This window comes from Panthera pardus, unplaced genomic scaffold, assembly GCF_024362965.1.
Source record: "Panthera pardus isolate Hobbes unplaced genomic scaffold, ASM2436296v1 HiC_scaffold_25, whole genome shotgun sequence".
Taxonomy (NCBI): Eukaryota; Metazoa; Chordata; class Mammalia; order Carnivora; family Felidae; genus Panthera; species Panthera pardus.
In genome coordinates, this window is record NW_026526821.1 from 61288919 (window position 1) to 61307511 (window position 18593).

The 18593-nt window shown below is 39.5% G+C and overlaps 1 protein-coding gene across 7 annotated transcripts in view; it reads right to left on the reverse strand.

Moving 5' to 3' along the window:
• Positions 1-17726, reverse strand: part of VWA3B (von Willebrand factor A domain containing 3B) — a 204133-nt gene extending 186407 nt beyond the window's left edge. For 6 of the 7 annotated variants that reach the window (XR_008417818.1, XR_008417821.1, XR_008417820.1 and 3 more), the window contains exons 1-2: positions 17503-17726; positions 12267-12494 (exon numbers count right to left, since the gene is read on the reverse strand). Coding sequence is in view for 3 of the 7 variants with exons in the window: in XM_053890614.1 (XP_053746589.1) it covers positions 12267-12462 (196 nt within the window). In the remaining 4 variants the exon portion in view is untranslated. The remainder of the gene's footprint in view (positions 1-12266; positions 12495-17502) is intronic. The other variant, XR_008417819.1, reaches the window with a different exon arrangement.
• Positions 17727-18593: the final 867 nt, after the last annotated feature.

Genomic DNA, 18593 nt, shown 5'->3' on the forward strand with positions numbered 1-18593 from the left:
CTTCTACAGAAAGTAACTCAAATTGATCATGGGCTAAATGTAAGATAGAAAACTATTAAACTTTTAGTAAAACAAAAATAGGAGAAAACTTTGAGCATCAGCAAGATTCACACAAGAAAAATATCATCAAATAAAAAAAAATCACCAAAATTAACTTCTTTTCTGAGAAACTCTGTTAAGAGAATGAAAAGATGAGCTATAGATTAGGAAAATATATCTGTAAGCCACATATGTGAAAAAGGACTCACATCTAGAATATATAATGAACTCTCAACACTCAACATTAAAAAAACTTAATTAGAAAATGACCAAAAGACATAAAAAAACATTTTGCCAGAGATGATATACAGCAAATAAGCACATGAAAATGTGCTCAACAAAACTAGACATTAGGCGAATATAGACTAAAACCACAATGAAATATCACTACACAAATATTAGAAAATATTAGAACAGCTAAAACTTTTATTTTTTTAAGTTTTTATTTAAATAACAGTTAACATATAGTGTAATATTAAGTTTCAGGTGTACATATAGTGACTGAACACTTCCATCCCTGTGCTCATCAGGATAAGTGCACTCCTTAATCGCCATGAACAGCTAAAACTTTTCAATTGTGACAATATCAAATGCTGATGATGACGTGGAGAAACTGTCTCTCTCGTATATTACTGAAGTTAATAGCATAGCCATCCTGTAAAAGTTTGGCAGTTTCTGAACAAAACAAAATAAAACTAAACAAAACAAAAAATTAAACACACACTTAACATACCATGTAGCATTTGCATTCCTGGGCACTTATCCCAGAGAAATGAGAACTTATGGCCACACAAAAACATGTAAACAATTGTTCACAGCAGACTTATTTGTAATAGCCCAAAATTGGAAACTACGCAGATGTCTTTTAATGGTGACTGGCTAAACAAACAGCGGTACATCCATACCCTGGAATACAACTACAATAAAAAGAAACAAACCATTGCTACATGCAATAACTTGGATGAATCTCAAAGAAATAATACTAAGTGAAAAAATGCCAATTTCAAAAGGTCAAATACTACATGATCCCATTTATATAAACATTCTCTACATGAGAAAATTAGAGATAGAAAACAGATTGGTAGTTGCTAGGAGTTAAGGATGTTGGGGGTTACGGTGTCTGTACTACTATAACAGGGTAGCACAATGGAGATCTTTGTGGTAATAAACAGTTCTGTATCTTGATTGTGGTGATGGTTACACAAATCTATACAAGTGGTAAAATTACATAGAATTATTCACACACAGTGCATCCATGTCAAACTCCTTGATATGATATTATCCCAAATTTTATAAGATGTAACCATTAGGAGAAACTAGGTGAAGGGTTCTTGGGTTCTGTCTATATCATCTTTGCAACCTCCTGTAAAGCTATCACTATTTCAGAATAACAAGTACCAATCAATCAACCAAACAACTAATCATTCAAAAAAAGAGAGACGGTGAAATAAAAACAGTATCAGATGAACAAAAACTAAGAAAATCTGTCACCAGCAGACCTGCACTACAAGAAATGATTCAAAGAAATTCTTTTTTTTTTTTTTTTTTTTTTTTTCAACGTTTTTTTATATTTATTTTTGGGACAGAGAGAGACAGAGCATGAATGGGGGAGGGGCAGAGAGAGAGGGAGACACAGAATCGGAAACAGGCTCCAGGCTCCGAGCCATCAACCCAGAGCCTGACGCGGGGCTCAAACTCACGGACCGCGAGATCGTGACCTGGCTGAAGTCGGACGCTTAACCGACTGCGCCACCCAGGCGCCCCTCAAAGAAATTCTTTAGGAACAAATACCAGATGGAACTTCTAGGAAGCAAGAATATTATAAATAGTAAATATGTGGATGTAAAATGCTATTTTCTCCCACTCAGTTTCTTTAAATGACAAATGACTTTTTAAAGCAATAATCATAACACCGGCTTGTGAGGTTTATGATGTATATAAAAATAAAATACATTAAACAATAATACCAAGGACAGGAGTGGGGGGTAAGTGGAGTTATACTGTTGCAAGGTTCTTACACCTTACATGATGTAGTACAAAGCTAACTTTTGACAGACTATAACAAGTTAAGGATATAATCACTAAAGCAACCACTGAAAACAAAACACAAAAAGGGCATACATAAAAAGCCTATTGAAATGTAAATGGAAAAATTTAGAGACTACAGATAGCCTGAAAGTTAAAGACTGTAAACATATATGCCATGTACAAATGAAGCCTAAGAAAGCGGCAGTGGTTGTATCAATATTAAAGTAAATGTCAAAACCAGGACTATCATCTGAGACAAAGAGGACATTTAAAAATTATTAAGGGAGGAGGGGTCAACATGGCAGAGAAGTAGGGAGATCCGAAGTTCCCTCATCTCTCAAACACAGCAGTGTTGAGGCCAAAGGACTCTGAACTCCAAGAGTCCAGGCTGCAAAGTGATAGAGACGCCTCCAGGGACCCATGGGGACAACATGACAGGCCATACCGGCGTGACCGTGAACTGGGAGAGATAAAACAGGAGGCAGAGGAAAGGAGGGGAGGGATCCCCTTCTGTGGAGAGACAAAGGGAAGAGAAAAAGAGGCTGGGAAAGTGTAATACAGTATCTGGACAAGAGAAAAACCATGGACCAGGATGGAGAAAGATCCAATCTAACTGTGGGGCTTTCTCCAGACTGGGGCCAGCTGCCCTGTTTGAGTACCTGGGAAGGGAGCCAGCCCCGGTTCAGTAACTAGTTCAGAGGCATAGTGCGCAATGGGAGAAAGCAATCCCCTCCCTGGAGTGCTGTGGGAAGAAGGTATGTAGCCATTCAAAGGGCAAAGGTTGCCTGTGCCCACCAGCCAGAGGCCATAAATGGGGCAGTGCAAAGCAGCACTTACCCGAAACCAGGGTGGATGGAGTGGGAACCTTAAAGACATCAGGGCTTAAATCCCAGCCCAATGCCAGGAAGGCACAGGAGTCAGCAGAGTGTGACAAACTGCCTCGTTTGCACCCACAACACAGTGAGGATGGCTTGAACAGAGTTATTGGGGACACCGGTCCATGGAGGAGACACTGGGGGGGTCGCCATTTTTCTCCCCACCACAGGGCTTCAGGGAACTGACAGTGGACAGTGGGCCCACAGTGGAGGTGGGACTCACCTACACCAAACCACGCCCCTCTGTGCCTGGTAAGTGCATGTCTACAGGAGCAGGATTGACAGTGACAAACCAGTCAGCCCCTCCTCCAGACCTGTGGGGAATAAACCTAGAAATTCCCTAGGCTTGCACCAATGGGTTAACAAGGCAGAAAGAATTACAAAGTCATAGGATGCTCACATCCAAGCTTGGGTAAACAAGATTAGACCCCCAGGATAGACCAGAGGGGGGCAAAGTCCCCCAGAATAGAGTGGGGGGAGCAAAGACCCCCAATACAAAGGCATATGAGGTAAACAAGATTAGGTATTCAGGGCAAAAGTGTGCCCCAATTTTGTACTATAGCAGAAAGCTGCTTTCACAGGAGGGAAGGACTAAATTAGGTAAATGAGTAACTAGGGCTATAGACTGCTGCAATGCAGGTGAAGCTACCCAGATCAGAGCTGATTAACAAAAGAAAGGTGCCTTGTTAACCCTGAGGTTATATGCTCTATCTGTCTCATCCCCTAGGCTAGCTAAGATAAACAGACACAGTGCCTCCTGTCTGCCTTAACAACCATCTGCCCATCTGCCCAGCACCAGGTTTTATTTCATATTAACCCAAACCCCAAACACCATATATCTTCAAAACCCCCTTTCCCTCATGCCCATGAGTTAATGTTCACAGATTCATTGTCTCTTTGTGCATGCCCATCAGGTTTGTAAGCCTTCTAATCTTAATAAATACAGAGCAAGGACTCTTATTCAGGGCTTTTGTCTTTTCCTGGACATTAGCCATCTCTTGCTTTTAATTCTGCATCTGCTCTCTTGCTGGTCAAGAGAGAACTTTAGATTTAGAGTCTACAACACAGACCAGCGCTCTTGCATTGCCTGATTTAGTTCTCAGACAATTCTTATTATATATGTATATTCTTCCTTCCTGTTCTCTTTCTTATCTCTTCCCTCCTCTAGTCTGGTCACTCGTTTTGGTTTGTTTAATCAGACATATTTTTTAATCTATTCTCTTCATACATGTTAGACACCTCCTTATTTTCCTTTTTCTCTCTCTGGATTAAGCCATATAGTTTCTCTATCTGGTCAGTTTTTCTTCTCTTTTTCCTGGCCCCTGTCATTTCTCTCTTTGTATGGGATAGGGCCTCTTCCATCAGCACAGCTTCCACCCTGTTTTTTACTTATAGCTGGTGTTTCTGGTTTTTTGTTTTTCTGTTTTTTTGTTTGTGTGTTTGTTGTTGTTTTCTGTTTGTTTTCCTTCCCACAGCAAATTCAAGGAACAAATCAAAGCACACCTAGTGGAGGGTCCAAAACATCACTACAGTAGGGAGATAAAGTAGTCAAAGTCACAATAACAGAGAGCATAACACTCTCCAAAAAACACCACCTGAAGGGCCAGGCCCTGGACAGTATATGACCCCTCTTTAACATAGTAGTGCTCACAGGTGCAGAGCACATAACAAGCTTTTAAACACATGAGGGACAGAAAACTAGCCAAAAGGATGAAATAGAAGAATTCTCCTCAGAAGAATTCCAGGAAGAAATGACAGCTAAAGAATTGATCAAAACAAATATAAACAAAAAACAGATAATTGAACAAGAATTTAGAATAAAAGTCATAAGATTAATCGCTGGGCTTGAAAAAAGCATAGAAGACAGCAGAGAATCTATTGCTGCAGAGACTAAGGACCTAAAAAATAGTCATGATAAATTAAAAATGCTGTAAATGAGGTGCAAAGTAAACTAGAGGCAATGACAGTGAGGATTGAAGAAGCAGAGGGGAGATTAGGTGAAATAGAAGAAAAAATTATGAAAAAAGATGAAGCTGAGAAAAAGAGAGATAAAAACATTCTGGACCATGAGGGGAGAGTCAGAGAACTAAGTGATTCAATGAAACAGAACAAGATCCATATCATATGAGTTCCAGAAGAAAAAGAGAGAGAAAAGGGCCAAAGGTGTACCTGAACAAATTGTAGCTCAGAACTTCCCCAATCCAGGGAAGGAAACAGACATTGAAATCCAGGAGGCACAGAGAACTCCCTTCAGAATCAATCTTCTGCATGATATATTATAATGAAACTGGCAAAATACAAACAGAAAGAGAGAATTCTGAAAGCAGCTAGGGATAAACAGTCCTTAACCTACAAGGGTAGACACATAAGGGTAGTAGCAGAACTACCTACTGAAACTTGGAAGGCCAGAAAGGAGTGGAAGGAAATTTTCAATGTGCTGAATAAGAAAAATATGCAGTTAAGAATCCTTTATCCATCATGGCTGTCATTCAGAATAGAAGGAGAGATAAAGGTTATCCCAGACAAACAAAAACTGAAGGAATTCAATACCACTAAACCAGCCCTACAAGAGTTCCTAAGGGGAACTCTGTGAGTGGAATGTTGCAAAGACTACAAAGGACCAGAGACATCACTACAAGCATGAAACCTACAGATAACACAATGACTCTAAACCCATATTTTCAATAATAACACTGAATGTAAATGGACTAAATGCTCCAATCAAAAGACATAGGGTATGAGAATGGATAAAAAATTAGACCCATCTATATGCTGTCTACAAGAGACTCATTTTAGACCTGAGGACACCTTCAGATTGAAAGCGAGGGGATGGAGAACCATCTATCATGCTACTGGAAGTCAAAATAAAGCTGGAGTAGCCATATTTATACCAGACAAACTAGATTTTAAACTAAAGCCTATAACAAGAGATGGAGAAGAACATTATATCATAATTATGGGGTCTCTCCATCAAGAAGAGCTAACAATTATAAATGTTTATGCACCAAATTTGAAAGCACCCAAACACATAAAACAATCACAAACATAAGCAATCTTACTGATAAGAATGTGGTAATTGCAGGGGACTTTAATATTCCACTTACAACAATGGACAGATCATCTAGACAGAAAATCAATAAAGAAACAACGGCCCTGAATGATACACTGGACCAGATGGACTTGACAGATACATTCAGAACTTTTCATCCTAAAGCAGCAGAATATACTTTCTTCTCAAGTGCACATGGAACATTCTCCAAGATAAATCACATACTGGGTCACAAAATAGCCCTCAATAAATATAAAAGAATTGAGATCATACCATGCACACTTTCAGATCACAATGCTATGAAACTTGAAATCAACCACAGGAAAAAGTTTGGAAAACCTCCAAAGGCATGGAGGTTAAAGAACATCCTATTAAAGAATGAACAGGTCAACCAGGCAATTAAAGAAGAAATTTAAAAATATATTGAAATAAATGAAAATGAAAAAACAACAATCAAACCCTGTGGGATGTAGCAAAGGCAGTCCTAAGAGGAAAATACATTGCAGTCCAGGCCTATCTCAAGAAACAAGAAAAATCCCAAATACAAAATCTAATAGCACACCTAAAGGAACTAGAAGCAGAAAAACAAAGAAACCCCAAAGCCAGCAGAATAAGAGAAATAATAACAATCAGAGCAGAAATAAACAATATAGAATCCAAAAAAACAGAACAGATAAATGAAACTAAGAGTTGGTTTTTTGAAAAAATAAACAAAATTGATAAACCCCTAGCCAGACTTCTCAAGAAGAAAAGATAGAGGACCCAAAGAGATAAAATCGTGAATAAAAAAAGACAGATCACAAACAATACCACAGAAACACAATTATCAGAGAATACTATGAAAAATTATACGCCAACAAACTGGACAACCTGGAAGAAATGGACAAATTCCTAGACATCCACACACTACCAAAACTCAAACGGGAGGAAATAGAAAATTTTAACAGGCCCCTAACCAGCAAAGAAATTGAATCAGTTATCAAAAATCTCCCAACAAATAAGAATCCTGGGCCAGATGGCTTTCTAGGGGAGTTCTACCAAGCATTTAAAGCAGAGTTAATACCTATCCTTCTCAAGCTATACCAAAAAATAGAAACAGAAGGAAAGCTTCCAGACTCATTCTATGATGCCAGCATTATCTTGATTCCCAAACCAGACAGAGACCCCACAAATAAGGAGAATTACAGGCCAATATCCCTGATGAACATGGATGCAAAAATTCTCAACAAGATACTAGCATATTGAATTCAACAGCATGTAAAAAGAATTATTCATCATGATCAAGTGGGATTCATTCCTGGACTGCAGGGCTAGTTCAATATTTGCAAATCAATCAATGTGATACACCACATTAATAAAAGAAAGGATAAGAACCATATGATCCTATCAAATAGATGCAGAAAAAGCATTTGACAAAATACAGCATGCTTTCTTAATAAAAACCCTCAAGAAAGGATAGAAGGAACATACTTAAACATCATAAAAGCCATATATGAAAAGCCCACAGCTAATTTCATCCTCAATGGGGAAATACTGAGAGCTTTCCCCCTGAGATTAGGAACACGACAGGGACGTCCACTCTCACCACTGTTGTTTAACATAGTGTTGGAAGTCCTAGCTTCGGCAATCAGAAAACAAAATGAAATGAAAGGCATCCAAACTGGCAAAGAAGAAGTCAAACTTTCACTTTCTGCAGATGACATGACACTCTACATACAAAACCCTAAAGACTCCACCAAAAGACTCCTAGAACTGATACATGAATTCAGCAAAGTCCCAGGGTACAAAATCAATGTACAGAAATCGGTTGCATTTTTACACACCAATAATGAAGCAACAGAAAGAGAAATCAAGAAACTGATCCCACTTACAATTGCACCAAGAACCATAAAATACCTAGGAATAAACTTAACCAAAGATGTAAAAGATCTGTATGCTGAAAACTATAGAAAACTTATGAATGAAATTGAAGAAGACAAAAGAAATGGAAAAACATTTCATGTTCATAGATTGGAAGAACAAATATTGTTAAAATGTTAATACTACCCAAAGCAATCTACACATTCAATGCCATCCCAATCAAAATTGCACTGGCATTCTTCTCAAAGCTAAAACAAACAATCCTAAAATTTGTATGGAACCACAAAAGACCCCAAATAGCCAAAGTAACGTTGAAAAAGAAAACCAAAGCAAGAGGCATCACAATCCCGGATTTCAAGCTATATTACAAACCTGTAATCATCAAGACAGTATGGTATTGTCACAAAAATAGACACATAGACCAATGGAATACAATAGAGAACCCAGAATTGGACCCACAAAGGTATGGCCAACTACTCTTTGACAAAGCAGTAAAGAGCATCCAATAGAAAAAAGACAGTCTCTTTAGCAAATGGTGCTGGCAGAACTGGAAAGCAACATGCAGAAGGATGATGCTAGACCACTTTCTTACACCATACACAAAAATAAACTCAAAATGGATGAAAGACCTAAAGGTGAGACAGGAACCATCAAAACACTAGAAGAGAAAACAGGCAACCACCTCTTTGACATCAGCAATTGAGCCTCAGCAATTTCTTGCTTGACACATCTCCAAAAGCAAGGGAATTAAAAGCAAAAATGAACTATTGGGACCTCATCAAGATAAAAAGCTTCTGCACTGCAAAGGAAACAATCAACAAAACTAAAAGGCAACCAACAGAATGGGAAAAGATATTTGCAAATGACATATCAGATAAAGGGTTAGTATCCAAAATCTATGAAGAACTTACCAAACTCAACACCCAAAAAACAAATAATCCACTGAAGAAATGGGCAGAGACATGAATAGACACTTTTCCAAAGAAGATATCCAGATGGCCAACAGACACATGGAAAGATGCTCCATGTCACTCACCATCAGAGAACTACAAATTAAAACCACACTGAGATACTATCTCACACCAGTCAGAGTAGCTAAAATTAACAACTCAGGAAACTACAGATGCTGGCAAGGATGTAGAGAAATGGGAACCTTCTTGCTTTGTTAGTGGGAATGTAAACTGGTGCAGCCACTCTGGAAAACTGTGGAGGTTCCTCAAAGAACCAAAAATAGAGCTATCCTATGACCCAGCAGTAGCACTATTAAATTTATCCAAGGGATACAGGAATGCTGATTCATAGGGGCACATGTATCCCAATGTTTATAGCAGTGCTTTAAACAATAGCCAAATTATGGAAAGAGCCTAAATGTCCATCACCTGAAGAATGGATAAAGAAGGTATGGTTTATATATACAATGGAATACTACCTGGCAATGAGAAAGAATGAAATCATGCCATTTGCAGCAACGTGGATAAAACTGAAAGGTATTATGCTGAGTGAAATGAGTCAGAGAAGGACAGATATCATATGTTTCACTCATATGTGGATCTGAAGAAACTTAACAGAAGACCATAGGGGAAGGGAAGGGGAACAAAATAGTTACAAACAGAGAGGGAAGTAGGCAAACCATAAGAGACTCTTAAATACAAACTGAGGGTGGATGGAGGAGTTGTGGAGAGGGAAAAATGGGTGATGGGCATTAAGGAGGGCACTTGTTGGGATGAGTACTGGGTGTTGTGTGTAAGCAATGAACCACAGGAATCTACCCCGAAAACCAAGAGCACACTTTACACACTGTATGTTAGCCAATTTGAGAATAAATTATATTAAAAATAATAAAAATAAAAATTATTAAAATTTGTAAATTCATCAGAAAGATATGACAATCCTAAATGTGTGTGTGTGTACTTATTAGAGCTTCAAATTACATGAAAAAAACTTATAGAACTAAGAAAAGGACAAAGCCACTATGCAAAAATATCTCTGAAGACACAGAACATCTCTATGATATAATAAAACCAACTACCCTGAACAAATTAACATTTATAAATATTACCTCACAACTGCAGAATACACATTCTTTTCAGATGTGTTATGAAATGTGCACAATAAAACAAATCTCAGTACATTTTAAAAGACAAAAATCTTACTATGTTTTCTAACATAAACAGAAGTAAATAAAAAGACACCTTTAAAAATCCAAAAATATTTGAAAATTAAACATTTCTTTTAAAAATGAATCAAAGAAAAAAGTCACAAGAGAAAAAAATATTCTGAACTCAGTAATGATGAAAATATTACCTATCAAGATTTGGATTCAGCTAAAGCAATCCTTAGAGGAATTTTAATTGACTATGTGAAAGGAGAAGAAAGGCTTAAAATCAATTACCTAAGTTTCCACATTAAGCTGGAAAAAGGAATGCAAATTAAACTCAAAGTAAGTGGATAGAAATAATAAAGATCAAAGCAGATATCAATGAAATAAAAAACAAAGAATAGGGAAAAAGAAACAACAAAACCAAAATTTGGTTCTTTGGAAAGAGTTGTGATATACTGCTAAAAAGACTCATCAAGAAAGAAGTGAGAAAAAACACCAATTATATCTGAAATGAAAGAGGGAACATCACTATAGATTCTGCAGGCATTAAAAAAAGTGTTAAGGGAATATTATGAAACATGTTTTGTCAATATATTGGAAAACACTGATGAAGTGAACAAAGTCCTTGAAAAACAAAACTTTCTAAAATTGGCATGATGAAACAGAAAATCTGAATAGCCCTATGTCTATTACAGAAATGGAATTCTTGTCCAAATTTTCCTATAAACAAAACTTCAGGTTCAGGTAAGTTTCACTGGTGAGTTCCATCAAACATTTACAGAAGAAATTATACTACTCATATAAAAGCACCATCAGAACATACAGGAGGAAGGAATACTTTCAAATCATTTTATGAGGCCAGCATAATCCTGATGCCATAGTCTGACAAGGGCATTAAAAGAAAATCACAGAGCAGTATTTTCCATGACCTTAGATTGAAAAATCCTTGACAAAATATACAGAACTACTATTTTTGCTAATATTAATAACTGAATTATAGTTATTTGAAATACAAGATAAAACTTTCAGTTTGTTTCCTTATGTAGGAATCATATAGACCCTGACTCTGGCAGCCCCACCCCCAGCCCTCACTGAAAGGTATTTAGAAGGTATAGGGCTGGTTGTACCACCCCTTACAGAAGGATAAATAACGCACAGCCTGAACCCTGAAGAGCAAAGTCCTTGCCATTAGAATGGGCCTCCAGATCAGTCTGTAACAACCACATCCCCTACACCTTCCTTATCACCAGTATAGAACAAAGCTGCCAAGAGAACTGGTGAAAAATCTCAAAACCACAGTATTATTGGCCACTCAATAAATATATGCTTAATTAATTAATTAATTGGCTAATTCAAAATTACTGAGTAAAATCCAAGTAATAGAAATTGCCCTGATTGAAGGAGTGCTCCTCAAATAGGGTGTTACTCATACATTGGACAGGACACTCCTGCTGGGTGGGCTATCTCACACGCTGTAAGACATTCTGTATCCCTGGTCCCCTGGGCCCTATATTTCAGTAGAAACCCAAATCAATATGTCATCAGAAAATAAACAAAAGCAGGGTGCCTGGGTGGCTCCGTTGGTTGAGCGTCTGACTCTTGATTTCAGCTCAGGTCATAATCCCAGGGTCCCCCATAATCCCAGGGGGATCCAACCCCACATGGGGCTCCAAGCTAAGTGTGGAGCCTCCTTAAGATTGTCACTCTCTCCCTCTGTCCCTCTCACCTGCTCATACTCTCACTCTCTCTAAAATAAAATTAAAAATTAAAAATTAAAAAACAAAAGCAAAACCAAAATACACCCTCACCCATTTCTATACTCCCTGTTGGAAAGCTATACTACTGGGAGTTCAGGACCAAATTTCTAACCAATGTATTTAAAAACACTGGACCATGATATCACATAAAGAGAGGCTATGACAGGAAAACAGCATGTTCTCCCTGAAACCATACACAGCTATTGTCTTAATCAACAGCCTCCTGAAGGGGTCTGCACATCCCAAGGGATGAAGAAGACATCTGCTGTGGTGTGCACAACTTCTATTTACTTTTATTTCATCTTTAAAAGGGCAAAGAATGAAACGCAGCATTACTAATATTTAATAAGTGGACTGATAATCATACACCTATATAACAAACATATATTGGAGATCCATGCACAAACACTTTTTACCAATAAAGATGCGAGATCAGAACAAGCTCAGAGGCGTGTGGTTTTGAGGGGCCTTCAGAGCTGATGCAGTGTCCCCTCCAAGGCTACGGGATGGGATGCTGGTTGGGTTCTCCAACCGATACTACTTTGTGAGTACTATACCTTCACAATGTGGGAATCCGATCTGTGACAAAATCTGTTTCAAGGTCAATTTTTTGCTCTTAAGCCCATGTAGTTGAAGCCATTCCTCAGATGAGATGAGACTCTGCCCGGCCAAATCTGTTTTGGTGTTGCTTAGTCTCTCTTGCCCCTGCAGCTGCTGCTCAGAGATGGTGGAAGATGAATCTGCTAGCTCCATCTCGGAATTAGGATCTAAATCACAGAGACCTCCTATAAGGGCAAGTGTGAAAATCAGACTTCCTGAGGACTTGGAACCAATCTAACATCAACAGGGGATTGGTTTAATATAAATTACAGTGCAACCATTAAGTGTAATTCTATCTACCAGTTAAAAATTTTAATATAGATGTATATTTGCCAACAAAGATGCCCACATATATTGCTAAAATTTATCCATAAAATTCAATCTGCATCCATCCATACTCCTATACACACAGAAGAACACCTAGAAAGGTAAATACCAACAGGTTACAGTAGTTTTATCTGTGTGGTGGGAATATGTGTAGTTTTTGCCTTTTCCATACTGTTTAAATTTTTACATTGAATATTTAAACATTTCTGAAAGAGGATTTACTTTCATAATCAGAAAAAATGCAAAGTTCTTCCATTTTGGAAAATAAACATTCGCTCCCGAACCTTCATTACACATCAGTATTCCAATTATAATTGCACCTGACCTTTCACTTCCAAAGGATAAAGAGGGTAAAACCCTGAGAGGAAACACACCTGTTCTGTAAGTGGAGTGTCTAATTGGGAGCTAGTGATAGCGTGGGAACTGGATTGCAGCTCAGCCCAGCTAGAATACACAGATTCACTTGCCAAATGTTTTATTTTAAAGTTGGACTTAAACATTCTGAATCATGTAGCCAGCTGTTCTGGGACCAGCTGGACTCAAGGCAATATGCTACATATTAAACTTATCTAGACCCGCCTAAATATAGCTAGTGTACACAAGAGGAAAGGAGTGGCCAGACGGTAATGCAATCTTAACCCACTCATCACAACTTCAAGGCAGGGCCTGATTAACTTGGAGAAAGACAAAGGTCTGCTCTTCTCTGTACCCAGAGTGTGAAACACATATAAATTTGTTCCCTGGACTATAAAACGTCAACAAGAGTAGTTTCCCATTTCTAAAACTCCGAACATATTCCCTGCACGACTCTGTTACAGTATGAACAATCAAATACAGAAATCAGTTGAACAGGGGCGCCTGGGTGGCTCAGTCGGTTAAGCATCCTACTTTAACTCAGGTCATGATCTCAAGGTTCGTGAATTCAACCCCCACATCAGGCTGTTCACTGACAGCTCAGAGCCTGGAGCCTGTTTCAGGTTCTGTGTTTCCCTCTCTCTCTCTGCCACTCCCCTGCTTGTGCATTCTCTCTCTCTCTCTCTCTCTCTCTCTCTCTCTCTCAAAAAAAAAAAAAAATCACCTTTAAAAAACATTTTTTAATAAATAAAAAAAGAAATCAGTTGGACATAGGCTAGGGAGTTTTCATAAAAAGATATTAGAAATATTATTATTAGCAATGAATGAGTTTTTCGTGGGTAAGCACTTGATTGCAAAGAGCTATGTCCAAATAAATTATTTAGAAATCATTATCCTTTAGTAATTGTGCCTTGTTTATATACCCTCTTTTATTCCAAGTACCTTTTACCCTCAAGTTCCCAGTTGTCTGAGCTACTAAGTTTGGGCTTCTCCTCTGACTTTAGACTCACAGAATGTGAAAACAAGAACAGACTTTAACTTTCTTTTTGAGATCTGTCCAACAAAGACTGCCAGCTGAAGAACTTTTAAATTTGGTTAACAGTTCCTATAGAAACAAGAAAAGTAATCTCAGAATAAAGATTTTTTACTATCTCATCATTTCCAGTTAATCTTTCTTTTCCCTGACACACACTCACCCACCTCCTATGTTTTTCTTACTAGAGGGAGCTACATGTCAGAGGTTCAAAAGGGGGCACAGCTATACAAATTGTCTTATAAGGCTCCTAAACTGGATTTTGGACATTTAAAGGTTTCAGAAGAGTCATATGTTTTTTTATATAAGATTTTCTTTTTTTTTTTAATGTTTATTTTTGAGAGAGAGACAGAGCATGCGCAGGGGAGGGGCAGAGAGACAGGGAGACAGACTCTGAAGCAGGCTCCAGGCTCCCAGCTGTCAGCGCAGAGCCCGATGTGGGGCTTGAACTCATGAACCACGAGATCATGACCTGAGCAGAAGTCAGATGCTTAACCAACTGAGCCACCCAGGCCCGAACATGTTCTTGATCCCAAACAAAATACAACTGAATCCTCCAGCTAAGGTGCATGCCCCAGTGCCTCCTGCACGCACGTGGCTTAAAAAAATTTTAAATAAATATTTTTAAAAAGGTCTGGTTGGCTCTATTGAATTTGAGAAACTGTATGAGTCATTCTGATTCAGATCTTGACTAAGGATTTTTAAGCCTAAGACTACCCACATTGTCAGAAATGAAAGAACCTGGAAAATGGAAATAATCCAAGAAAACAGGAAGAAAGGGGTGCCTGGGTGGCTCGGGTGATTAAACGTCCAAACAGAAGGGATCATTCTACTCAGGCTGTATAAGAGATACTCTGTCAGGGGGAGTCTGGGTGGCTCAGTTGGTTGAACGTCCAACTTCGGCTCAGGTCATGATCTCACAGTTCATGAGTTCAAGCCCCACATTGGGCTCTGCACTAACAGCTAGGAACCTGGAGCCTGCTTCAGATTCTGTGTGTCCCTCTCTCTCTCTCTCTCTGGGAAAAATAAATAAACATTTAAAAAAAATTTTTTAATTAAAAAAAAGAAAAGATACTCTGTCAGAGCAAGGGAGCCTGCCAGAGCAATGATGCCAAATGACCCAACAAAGCAACCCCTCCACACACTGACCACCTGCTTTCCCATATCTAAGCTGGTCTCAGGCAGTTCTCCTATGTGAAATCTTAGAGTTCAGGGCCCATTTCAACCTTTATTCCCTCTATTAAGCCTCTCCAGACCCCCTCCCCAACCTTCCGCAGCATGTTTCCAGCAAAGTTCCAACTGTCACTTTGACACTTCACCAATATGACCTTGGGCACTTCAGGTTTGCCTTGTCTAAACTAAAAGGTTCAATGATTGCAGGGACAAATTATATGAATGTCCTCAGTACAGTGCCTTAAATACAGCAGGCACTTTGTAAGGGTGTTGAATTAAATTGATCACTCAGAATTACTAAGAATCCTGATTTTTAAAAAAAATTTTTAACGTTTATTTGTTTTTGAGTGGGGGGAGGGGCAGAAAGAGGGGGACAGAGGATCCGAAGCAGGCTCTGTGCTGACAGCAGAGAGCCCAATGTGGGGCTCAAACTCAGGAACCATGAGATCATGACCTGAGCTAAAGTCGGACGTTTAATCAACTGAGCCACCCAGGCACCCTGAGAATCCTAATCTTTCAATAAGGGAGCAATTTTTTTAGGTCAAACAAGGCTAAAATCGGGAAATAGCGTCTCTTTAACAGAGACATTTTATCTTCCAAATATTACTATGTTGTTATTATTATTACTATGACTTTTCAGAATCTCTTCATCTGAAGTGATTACAAATTGGGGAACAGAGGAATCCAGAAGTAAGAAACAAGTCCAGTTGAACACTGCCCTAAGTTTCAAAAGCTATCTCAAGAGCTAAAGTTTGGGGAAATAGGAAGGGATTTCCAAAAAAGAATGTGGAAATATAAACAAAAAAAAAAAATAGAAGAGAAAGAAAAGAAGTGAAAGTCTGAGCTGAAGGTAAGAGCAGGGAGGCAGAGCTTGGGGGAACACAGAAAGGTAAAGTCGGCAGAAGTCAAAAGCCCCAACCAAGGGAACAAGGGGCTCCAAGTGCAGCCAGTCTGTACTGCTGAAGTCTGCCCATAGGGGGCAGCTAAGAGATGCCCCAAGGTTGTTCTGAGGTGAGCACCTTGGGGAAGTTCTCATGGCTTAAGAGATTGGGTCCTACATAGTCAGAGGTTGAGGCACAATGCACTTCAAGTCCATTAATTCAGATTAAACATTCGGTACACTCCTGTTTTGTTATCAACACCCAAAACTTCTATATCATTGTTAATTCTTACTGAAAATGAAGCGTAGGTTAGGTGGATATATCTTGTGATTTATGTGAGTTTTGAATTATAATCATTCCAGGGAGAAAGGAAGCTGGGTCAAGCCGCTTGGGTAGCCTCCTGCAACTCTCCCCCAGAAACCCTTAATCTACTTCTCCCTCCATTTTCCTGCCCTTAAAGAGCAAGGCTAGCCTGTGATCATCTGCTCAAATAATGTGGGTAGAGGCAAGGACAGTGAAATGGACTGGCCCACGGCTGAGAAAATGTAGCCAAGAAAAGAAGATCTAAGAATAACTAACTGGGCTGCTTTAGGAAGGTCATTGCTGAGAAGAAACCAAGAGCTCCTAAGAAGATAAAAGGAAAACTCTACCAAGTGGAAACTAAGCCTAATTGAGTTTTATGTCCATATGAAAAGAGCAAAAGACAATAGAGTTTGTCCTAGTGAGGTGATTGTTAAAACCAAGTAAGTGTAGAAGAAAGGGAGAGAGAGGGGATATCCCAGAACGGAAAGTTGTAGAAATCTGGACACAAGCAAATCCCTTTGTTTTGGACTATTCATGTTCTCACTATTTCTTAAGAATAAATTTCTCCTGGGGGGTGCCTAAGTGGCTCAGTTGGCTAAACGTCCAACTCTTTATTTTGGCTCAGGTCATGATCTCAGGGTTGGTGAGATGGAGCCGGCCAGTTGGGCTCTGCGCTGACAGTGCGGAGCCTACATGGGAATCTCTTTCAAAAATGAACATAAAATAATAAATAAATAAATAAATAAATAAATAAATAAATAAATAAATAAATAAATAAATATCTCCTGGTTCTTGTATTAATTCCAAGCCTAGCGAACTTCACCTTATTACTGTTGGCCTATGATAAGACAGAAAGCAGGAAAACTGGTTCCCCACCAGCGGGGCTGAGCTCCGCTGGGAGTGGGGTATGGTGGTTAGAGCTGTGCAGTAGGAGGGGTCGGTACCTTGTGCCTCAGCCTGACCACAGAACCAAATAGTTAAGTGAACCTGGGAAAATCGTTGAGCTTTTGTGGAGGGCAGTGCAAGTCGGAAACTGCTTAATTCCAAGCTTTCCCTCCACACCCTGCTGGAAACCTTGGCACCTGTTAGGTTCTGGCGTGGAAGGGATCGCATCCCACTTACTAGGCAATCTGTCGGATGAAAGACAAGACGGTTCCTGTTCAGCAGCCGCCCTCCCATTGTCTGGGGGCCTTCTGACCCCCGAGGGCGGGTGAGACGCGCATCCCCCTGGTTGATAAAGCACCAACTCCCTCGGGCAAAGGGTCGGCGCTTGGCTCGAAGGACTCTAGACGTTCTATTTCTCTGTGACCCGAGAGCTAAACTCAGGGCATGTTGACCACGGCGTAGCCCCGGTTGCTCGGACGCGGCCAACCACAGCAGGGCTCCCTGAGCCGGCCCCGCCCACGGAGCGTGCGCCCAGTGGAGGCGGGGCCAGCGGGACTAAGGGGTCCGGGGCGTGGTTGCGAAGGAGGGTGTGCCGGATTCCTGAGGTACCCAAGGTCACCACCTCAGACCCAAAGCAAGGGCCCCCACGCTAGGGGACAGGGTGGATGGCACTGCCCTCTATGCCTGCTGTTATAGGGAAAATTAACAACGACGGTGAATATTTATTAACTAAGTTAACATCAGATAAACATACTGACGAGCCTGGGTAAGGGGCGAGAAAGGCTCCCAAGGCGGGAGGTAGGCCAGTGCATTGCAGCAAACATTGCAATTAACTTCTGTACGTGCTTTGCAGCGTGTAGAGCACTTACACCTGTGTAATTTTGTTTAATTTTCACCTGAACGCTGTGAAGAGCCATTTTCTTCATTTTACGGTTGAGGGAAAGAAGCTTAAAGAGGTGGGGCAGTTACAGATCGCTCAGGGGTGGAGCGAATGTGAAGCTAAGACGGGTGAGACAGTGAGCTGCAGTTTTGGAGGAGGGGCTGCAATTACTGAAATACCCTTATCTATCAGATATGAGTATTCCTATAGTATTATTTTCTCCATTCCGCTTTGTTTTCAACCCTTATTTTTACTGTATCAAGTAAGCAAAGAGCTCAAAATACATGCCTGTGATTTTTCAGTCACTCAAATAAAATTGTGCTTATGAAATACATCTTTAAATCCTTAATAAAAGATCCCACAGGCAAGTATTGTTTTACTATGTTGGATATTAAAGTGTGTTTTAGATTACAAAACTCAAAAAGTGACCAGATCATTTGTAGGTTTT